Here is a 9,811-nt window from a genome sequence, read left to right on the forward strand (position 1 = left end):
ATTCAAAAGGTAGCATCAACGGAGAATGTGGCAGACCCAATGACTAAGCCACTGACACATAAAGTGTTTAAGAGACATGTGAACAGTATGAGACTGAGGCCTGTACCCGATTGGACCTAAATGCAAGTGGGAGTTATTAGATAGTGTATGCCCTTAGCTCCAATCAGATTGAGTAGAGATACATTTATTGTAAATGAATAAAAGTACATTATTGTTTCATATAGATATTGGTATGTTTCTGTGAAATTACCCCTTAAACTGGAAACTTATGAGACTTGCATCAGTTTAGAATGTTCTCAACCATTGGATAGACTTGGAGAGTTTATCCTGCTAAGGTTGACAATGATGTGCTGTCAAAGAAGTTAGGGTAGCTTGTCTCAACTGCTAGAGTTATACCCAAAGCACATGTAGTGTGTGTTTGGTTGAAACACTAAACCTAAACCATTTTCCAGTTATGCCCTACACCTTGGAAATTGATGGGCAAAACTAGAAAGTTACACATAACCCCTACACTTAATTATGATACTACAATAAGTGTTAGATTGGGATGTCTTTGATATGCCAATCAGTGAGATCCGTTGAAGCTCAAAACCTGGGTATGTTGGAGCAGTCTGAGAATTCATCTGAGTGGGTGATCATAGTGATAGGATCGACCTCTTTATCGGACAAAGTGAATGATAGGGCTTACACTCTCTTTGATGGAAACCTAAACTGTCGGCAGTAGATTTCAACTTTGTTTGAGATTTGGTTTTGCAAAATATATTTATATGATATATATATATATATGTGTGTGTGTGTGTGTGTGTGTGTGTTATGAAAATTGTTTGCAAAATATATTTATATATGTTTGACATTGTACCTTGCAGTCAGGGGAGATGTCATTCCCTGTCGGACAGTGTTTGATCATTATGGGCTAAGAGGTTAAGTGTAAGAGACCATTAAGGGTTGATTACCTGATTGGCTTTATTTTACTTAAGTCCATTAACCTTAGGTCTTCATAGGATTGCTAAATTTAAGGATCATTTAAGTGTAATTGTTGGGCCCATATTGAACTCATAGTGATGTGCTCAAAGGTTCACTACGTCTAGCAATGAATTTGGCCAAGCTTTTTCATGGAGCCTGGGTCAAACCCATGTGGACTTATGTGAGGTCATTGTGGGGTCCCACACCATACAAAGTAGGCCTAAGTTGGCCATGCAACACCCTTGGGTCATGAGCCTTATAGCTGATGGGCCTAAGGCCCACAATTAATATGATTAATTTAGCTGTCATGTGATATGGGGCAAATCTGGGTGTGAAGCTCTTACTTTTATAAAAAGATAAGGTATATCTCTAATTAGAGTTCAAATCTAATTTAGATCCGGATTATCTCCTAATTATAAAAGAGGAGGGGGCGGACCAGTTCAAGACAACTTCATATTTTTGCAGTTTCTAGATCTCTCTGCACCCTTTTGTCTCCCAATTTTTTCCCAGTTCGACATCAGCTATCTGAGACTGATTTAGACAAATTCTCCTCTGATTTTTGCAAGAAAAATTCAAGGGATATCGGGTTCATCATCCTTAGTTTGATCCAAGCAGTTGGATCTCAGTTTTGTAGAAAATTGTGTTGTTGAACCAACTTTAGGAATACACTGCGGCATCTTCAGTGGAGGATGTTTTTAAGACTAATTTGGGTGTCAACTTCCACCTTAAGATCTGCATTTGTGGTATCCGTATCAGGTATACATCTCTCTCTTTGATTGGTTTCAAATCTGGTCTTGTTCAGTGTAAGACCAATCCTGAAAGATACAGTTTTTCAGAACATAGGGAATTTGTTTCCCAGATGGATTAGAAAATTTTTGAAATTTCGCGTAGCCATCTAACATGGTTCGACCATCCATATGATGGATCTTAACTCTTCCAACAATCTGGGATACCAACACCAATAATTAATGAAACCTTGATACTTAAACTTGGATAGCATTTCCTACAAACTCTTGAGACCCTTTGGGTTCACGTTTTACAGGCTAAATACTTAAGAGGAGGTGATTTTTGACAAGCTATCACTCGAATGGAATCTTGAGGTGCAGACATCTTCTTTCAAAGGGTTGCCACTAGTTTATTATTAATGTTGTGGATGATCTGTGGTTATTAAACAATCATCAACCTGTCCTTACTCATTCTGCTCGATGATGATCATCACTCCACATTACCCAGTTCTAATCGAATTGGTAACTCATAGCATTGATTGTATTAGAACTCCTAAAGTCCAAGATAGTATAGGACACGTTTGATGTGTTTAACTCCAATATGGAGATTGGTGTAAATTATCTATAAATATAGTTAATCAAAACACTCGACACATGGTTCGAGTCTTCATGTAACTTTCTTTATTTGTTTCGTGGTATCAGAGCTACAAGTCTTTACTATGGCACAATCAACACAAGAGTCTTCCACTGCCCAATCGTTCTCCACTCTTCCTCTTATCACCCCAGTTTGATGCTACAATAGCTAATGCAATTTACTCCATTCAACTATCTGGTCATTGACACCCCATGATCAATACATGGTTCCTTTAGGATATCAACTAATTCTCAGTGACCAGCCGTGCTTATCAAACAATAGTTTAATGCTAAGTGGAGTGACATAGTTATTTCTGGAGTCTTAGGATTATACCACCAAAGCTGAAAATCTTCATTTGGTGCATCATCCATGATGCAATTCCATCCCAAAGCAAACTAAAATGGTTTATGAGTGAGATTGATCCAACTAATTGTTCCTATTGTGGTGGCAATGAGATTATTGATCATTTATTCCTACATTGTCCATATGCTAAACTTGTCTGGTTTGGTTCTGATCTATATATGCTTCAGACTAGATTCCCAGCCTCACCATCATCTTAATATTGATTGGATTGCTTATTGGTTATCTCCAAAAGACATGGAAAATTCAGCCACATCACTAATTTTGGTAAATTTTTTAATCTATTATGGCTCTTGTGGCTGGCACTTAGATTATGTTTGGTTTGAAAGAAAATGCATAGAAAGGAAGGGAAAGGTAGGGAAACATTTACAAACCTTGTATAGATTTTCCTGTCTTTTCCTTTCTTTCCCTACCTTTTCCTTCAAACCAAACATAGCCTTAATGCAAGAATTTTCCACCACCAACTTTGGAATCCAGAAGTTACTCCTCTCTAAAGCTCAAGGCTATTGGAATCACTTAAATGACTGTTTTAACCAACAAATTCATAATACTCCAACAACTATTCTTACTGAAATCGTGATGAGACTGTTCACAAGTTGGACCAAACCAAGGTTCAAAGTATCGATAAGTATCGGTCCATATCAACTGATACGTATCGTGCTGATGGCTTATAAATACGTCCCTCCAGGGGTTGTATTGGGTCAGCCACCAGTTCAGAGGGTAGCCGAGTCTTAAACCGACCGCTCTGAACCGATTTCAAAAAAAAATAAATAAAACTAAATAAATGTACCAACACAAGTTGATATGCCCTACTAGCGTATCAGCCCGTATCGATATTTAGAACCTTGGACCAAACCACTTAATGGTAAAGTCAAAATTAATTTTGATGGAGCTATATCAAGTAGGAAATTTGGAGTAGGACTGGTCATGGTTCCTTTATTTATGCACGAGACATTCCACTTGAAGCTAATATATCTTGGTAACAGAAGTTGTTGCTATTCTTGGAGGCTCTTTGCTTCCTCTCTTGGAATTTCTTTAACTATTATTGAAGGTGATGCTCAATGCCTAATGAAGCTCTTGTTGGGTGGATCTTCTAACACCCTTTGGAGAGTTCAAACTAAGGTTTTTAAAAGTGAATCGGACAACAAATCGGTTCCTGGTTTTTCTGATCCGGCCATCCGGTCCAGTCTGGTTTTGAAAACCATGGTTCAAATTCTCATTTCTAGTTGCAAGAGGATTTTCTCACACCTTGATGGCTACTCGGTTACATTTGTTCTCTCTTTGTAATACTTTAAAGACCTAGTCGATTGGTCCTTTATTCCTTAATTCCTTAGGTTTTTGTAATTGAGAATTTATGATGAATGAACTTTTCTAAGGGCTTTTAAAAAAGAAAAAAAATATTTTATATATTTGTTTAAATTTTGCAAAAGAAAAAAAAAAGAAATTGCATCAATTTAAAGGCATTAAATTCAGGCCAAATTTACGATTGTATTTTATAGAAATTGCTACAAACATATAATATAATCAAATGCGAACAAACCAAAAATTAAAAATTAAAAAAATAAAAAAACACATCACAATGGTATCTTCAGGGGTTTAATAAGTAGATAATATAATGTGTCTTTGAAATCTCTAGAGTTGCCACCTCAGCATGCCCCTCTCCCTTTCCCACCCCTAATGGAAACGCATTGTCCCAAGTTTGTTTACTTCTATTAATCCTCACTTCCCAATTACCTAAAGATATCTCTCTCTCTACACCCCTAAAACCTCTCCAACACATTAGGAAATTTCCAAGTTTTGTAGTGCACCTTCCTTATCTTTTTTTATCAACCTCCTACTGTATTTGTCATCTTTCCATTTTCTTCTTCCCTCTCTCAACACATTCATCTTAATCTCTCTTCTCATCACAACAACCACATGTTAGATAACCCATTTTTAAAACAATGTTACATAAACATGACCCATTAAACATAATTATTGCCTTTAATCATGTACATTTACTTATGCTACATGTAAAATTACATAATTGACCTGAACTACCCTAAATCAACATTAACATAAGTTAATTTAACTTAGATTAACTTAAATTAACTTAAACTTCCCTAAATAGAGCTAATTTAATTAACATAATTAAATTTATTATCTTAATTAAGTTTCTTAAACCTAATAACTTAATTCACTTTTAATCTTTTCTTGATACTATTCGCTACATGTAAAGTTACCTAATTAAATTAAGGAACTAATTTATTTTAATTAGGAAATTAATTAAAGTTAGCTAATTAATAAATAATTTATTTGATTAGCTAACTTAAGTATCGTCTAATTAAATTGAGTAACATAACTATATTACCTAATTAGTGAAGTTAACCTTAACCCAATGTTTTAAAAGTCAAACTGAAAATGGAACATTTTTGCCTCTTGGTTCTAGGTTAGCAGTTCAATCATTGGGTTTGAAATGGATCCACTCATAATATTCATCAATGTTTTAAAAATCGACCCGGAACCGAAACCAGTTTGGTCATTGGTTTCTAGGTTAGCAGTTCGACTATCCAGTTCAAACGAATGATTCGTTCCAATTTAAAAATTAAGAAATAAAAAAATAATGAAAATTAAAAATGATAAAAAACTGTTGGTCAGATCAAACGGGTCGATGGTTCGACCGTCTAGGTTAGCGGGTTGTTGACCAAGTCAACGGGTTTTAGCTAAGATACAAGGTTAAGGGTGAAACGAAATTGATTGCCTTGATTGTTTTGGGGCTAAACGATTCGATCATTTGGGTCAACAACGGTTTGAAAACCATGATATTCATCATAAATATAATAAAATATTTAAATTATAAAAAAATAGTTATTAATTTGTGAACAGTTGTCCACTTCAAATAGTGTAATGATGATCAAAGATACATTGACCAAAATCAACTATATTTTATAAAATAATGGGCTAAGTGGTAATTAAACCAAAAAAAGTGACCAATTTCCATTGAAAGAGCTAAACTCAATGATCTTTGTAGGAGAAGCCAAATTTTTTTTCCTTGAGGATCAAAACCTAATTAAACCTAATTAAATGGATGGAGACAAGAAAATAAACATGGATAGGGCTTTGGGGGCCTAATCATTTAGTGGGGGTGGGAAAGGGAAAATTTAAATGGAGAGGTGTAGTATAAGTGGAGATTGGGTTTGCTGCAACGTTTTTAAAACTGACCAGGAGACTGAACCGTTCAAGGTTTTGGTTCTTGGGTTAAACGGTTCGATCGTTTGAATCGAACGATCGGCCCATTTTAACAAAAAATAAAAAAACGGTCAAAACTATTAAATGGTCCGAACAGTTCAACTACTCAGGTTAGTGGTTTGCTAACTAAATCAACAGTTTTTTGCAAAAATCCGATTTTGAGGGAAAAAATAGAACCGGTCACTTGACTAGTTCCCGGTTTTTCTGGTCCAATCGTCTGGTCCAGTCCGGTTTTAAAAACCATGGTTTGCTGTACCCCTTGCTTATATTTGAGCCTTTTCCCTCCTATATGATTATCCAATAGAAAGGAAAAAAAAACTTGGGATGAATTTTGATTAAACTTGAGACACCCTTGGATCATCCGATTATTATTACAATCCCGTTGATCGCGTTGGAACCATGCGTAACTCACCGGCGGAGAGTTACCACGCATGAACCTACACACACTCACGCTGTGCACCACACCACATAACGTGGGAACTCCGGAGCCAACTGATGAATAGGTCCCACCTCCCACCCTCGCTCCACGTCATTGTTAGCCCTATGGGCATCAGCATCTCTCTTTCATTACTTGGTGTAACTGTAACCCCACTCCTTTAAGCTAAAGCAATAACCGTTGGTAGCTGGTTTCGTCTTTCCTCCCCTGAAACGGTGGGTCCCCCCTGCTTGTTCTCTGAATTTTGATCTCCCCTCTTCGTACATTTATCACCTCCTCAAATAACGCCGTTAATCATGACTTCACTGTTGCGCCTGCTTTCATCGACGGAAAGCGTGAAGTTCTCGGATGTCGAGCTGACGCCGTTAGTCCCGTCCCGCTTTTTTGGGGGGACCCCCGAGGTGCAATCGAGGGCTGAAAAGTAAAACGGTCGGAAATTAGTTAATTTTTTAGTAGCTATAGGCTTTTTGAGGGGGGTTCATGGGAATGGTAATAAATAAATACGGAAAAATCTGATCTAATACTATTATGCTCGACGCGTGGCGCCTCGTAATGAAGCACTTGCACCGAGATACTTCACGATGCTGGCAAAGTACCTTTCCTGCTAATAGACCAAAATACCCTTGGAATCGGATCGGACGCGTGACTCAACGGGTGCCCACTTGCACGGTTGCACCGAGATACTTCATGATACTCTTTTTTATTGTTTAATCTGGACTAAAGCGAAAAACAACGACGATTAACCAAACCCATAAACCCAAATCAATCAGGGGTTAATTAAGTAATTCCAACATGGATCACTGCTGTTGCTGAGCTAAAAATAAATAAAGTGAAAGAAATTAGGGTTGGCAATGGGTCTGGTTTATTAGTACGGCTTGGACTTAATCCAAATCCAATTTGACCATCTGCTGGCCCAACCGTGTATAGGGTGGGCCGGGTTGCCCCACTGACATTCCCTAGAAATCATGAAAAAGAAAGGTTAAAACAATAACATAAATAGAGACAGACCGCAGACGACAGTTTCTCTCCTACTTGCTGGCCTCCTCTGTTTCTCTGTCTTTCTTTCCGTCTCTCTCTCTCTCTCTCTGTATTATTGCAGACATTTTCCTGTAGTTTTATGGGTGGCAAACCCCAAGCTCTTCTCTACTCGTCGTCTCTCACTGCGATCTATCAAGGCAAAAAGCCTTGTCTGGGTTACTGTTCTTCATCACCTTCTTCCTTTCTATTTACCCTGTTTCTACCAACCAAGTAATGCAGTTGAGCTTTTCTCTCATTAGAACTTAGAAGAAGAGATAATCCACACAATAACCCAGTCAAATCCTGCACTACCATTTCATCCAAACCTTCTAATATCTTCTTTATACCACAAAAAAGGACATCACAAGGAAAGGGAAGATCAACAAAATAAAGCGGAAGAAAACTAAGGGAAAGCCTGTATGGATTTTCTCTCCTGCTATTCCTCTCTGACCCTGAGCTTTTTCCTGTTATTAATCTTCAGAGGTAAGCACAGCATTTCCCTCTTGGGTCTTTGGTTTCATGATATGGGTTCCTCTTACATTCTCAGATAACGATGTGTTTATAATAAACCTCCATTACTCCCTTTCAGGGGTTTCAGGGACCACATTCACTTTTGTGAACAAGTGCGACTACACAATTTGGCCAGGAATCCTTGCCAATGCGGGCAGCCCGAGATTAGATAGTACTGGTTTCGAGCTTACACAGGGCAGTTCTCGTTCCTTTCAGGCTCCAACAGGCTGGTCTGGCAGATTCTGGGGCAGAACAGGCTGCAACTTTGACGGATCTGGTCAGGGCAGCTGTGCAACCGGCGACTGTGGGTCGGGCCAGATAGAATGCAAAGGTGCAGGTGCGGCCCCGCCGGCGACGTTGGCCGAGTTTACGCTTGGCTCTGGTAGTCAGGACTTCTACGACGTTAGCCTGGTTGATGGGTACAACCTACCTATGATCGTTGAAGGGACCGGAGGACAGGGGACGTGTGCATCCACCGGGTGCGTGACCGATTTGAATCAACGGTGTCCGACCGAGTTGAGGGTTGGAGAAGGCGAGGCATGTAAGAGTGCTTGTGAGGCTTTTGGGACCCCAGAGTACTGCTGCAGTGGTGAGTTCAATACGCCTGCGACATGTCGGCCGTCGGTATATTCTGAGATGTTCAAGTCGGCGTGTCCGAAATCGTATAGTTACGCGTATGACGACGCTACTAGTACGTTTACATGTACGGGAGCAGATTATACCATTACATTCTGCCCTTCTTCTTTGACAAGGTAAGGAACGAAGAAAGTGAGGAAGAAACACAATATTAATCTGGGTTCTGTACTTCTGTTAGATCCATCAAACATCTCAGATGGATTTTATGATTATCCGTTTTTTCTATAAATTTGGTTTCTATTTTTATGGTGAAAAGACTCTATGCTTCTTTTTCCTTCTGATTTTTGAGTATTTTCTTGCATCAAATCAATATTCCTCCATGTCCATATTCAGACTCTCTTTCCTTTTTCTTTAGTTAGATTTGATCTGTTGTGTGGCTTTTCCTTTACTGGTCTTGTTAGCATTTTTCTTTATACTCTTTAGCTAATCTTTCTTTTATCCCTTCCTTTTTTTAACTTTTTGTCTATCCTCTTGTTTTCTGTTATCACTTAAGTTTACACAAAAACTTATGAAAACAGCTGAAACTGATTTGTTTAACTCTCTCTCTCTCTCTCTCGCTACAGCCAGAAATCTTCTAGAGATTGGACGCCAAGAACGGCAGGGACAACAGATGGGTCAGGAGCTGGAGCAGGGGCAGGGGCAGGAGCAGAGGCGGGATCAGGGGCGGGAGCGGGGGCGATGTTGGCCGACGACTCATGGTTAGCAGCCTTAGCCACCGGAGGCTCAACCAGGACTCGTTCTTCTGCATTCCAACAAACGTTGATCACTGCTGCAACCACTGGCATATTCATTCTCTCTTTCCTCATCTACTTGTTATAGACTTGTAGTTTCTCTGGGAGGACACCATTCTCGCTTCTGAGTTCGAGACAGTGCTCACTGAAACGACCGACATTTACAGCTCTGTTGGGTTGTGTACTGGGGCAATGGACTACTGGGCTTAGGAAGGAAAACCGACAAAATCCAGATTGTAAATCATCCATTTTGAGATTCCAAATGTTACATATCTCTCTCTCTCTCTCTCTCTCTCTCTGAGTTTAACTTGTTTGGAAATTATGAAGTGTTTTTATTTTCCAAGTCTAAAGAGTCTGTAAATGTGGTGTTTTTATTTTCCAAGTCTAAAGAGTCTGTAAATGTGGAACCCAAGCAATAAACAAGGAAAGGAGAGTTCTTTGGTTTAATAAAAAAGATTTAAAGAGTAAAGCGCTTGCTTTAACGTGAATCTGACTGAGATGGTTGTTGGGCATGCAATAAAGAACACTTGGCTGAAACTGCAAGCCTGGTAGTTTGTCTGCTATGTGAGAC

The 9,811-nt window shown here is 38.8% G+C and overlaps 1 protein-coding gene across 1 annotated transcript; it reads left to right on the forward strand.

The window, feature by feature from the left end:
• The first annotated feature begins 7,344 nt into the window (after positions 1–7,344).
• LOC104604223 (thaumatin-like protein 1) lies at positions 7,345–9,510 on the forward strand. Its single transcript, XM_010268492.3, has 3 exons — positions 7,345–7,846; positions 7,953–8,625; positions 9,073–9,510. The coding sequence occupies exons 1-3, from the start codon at positions 7,783–7,785 to the stop codon at positions 9,326–9,328; spliced, it is 993 nt and encodes a 330-aa protein (XP_010266794.1). The 5' UTR covers positions 7,345–7,782; the 3' UTR covers positions 9,329–9,510.
• The last annotated feature ends 301 nt before the right edge of the window (positions 9,511–9,811 follow it).

This window comes from Nelumbo nucifera, chromosome 6 (genome assembly GCF_055504915.1).
Source record: "Nelumbo nucifera cultivar China Antique chromosome 6, China Antique-T2T, whole genome shotgun sequence".
Taxonomy (NCBI): Eukaryota; Viridiplantae; Streptophyta; class Magnoliopsida; order Proteales; family Nelumbonaceae; genus Nelumbo; species Nelumbo nucifera.

What these genes read in the sequence shown, in the direction of transcription:
- LOC104604223 (XM_010268492.3), top strand. Translation starts at nt 7,783, where the DNA reads ATGGATTTTCTCTCCTGCTATTCCTCTCTGACCCTGAGCTTTTTCCTG. An exon ending in CCTGTTATTAATCTTCAGAG is followed by an intron (nt 7,847 to 7,952) that starts GTAAGCACAGCA and finishes ACTCCCTTTCAG; the next exon opens with GGGTTTCAGGGACCACATTC. An exon ending in TGCCCTTCTTCTTTGACAAG is followed by an intron (nt 8,626 to 9,072) that starts GTAAGGAACGAA and finishes CTCTCGCTACAG; the next exon opens with CCAGAAATCTTCTAGAGATT.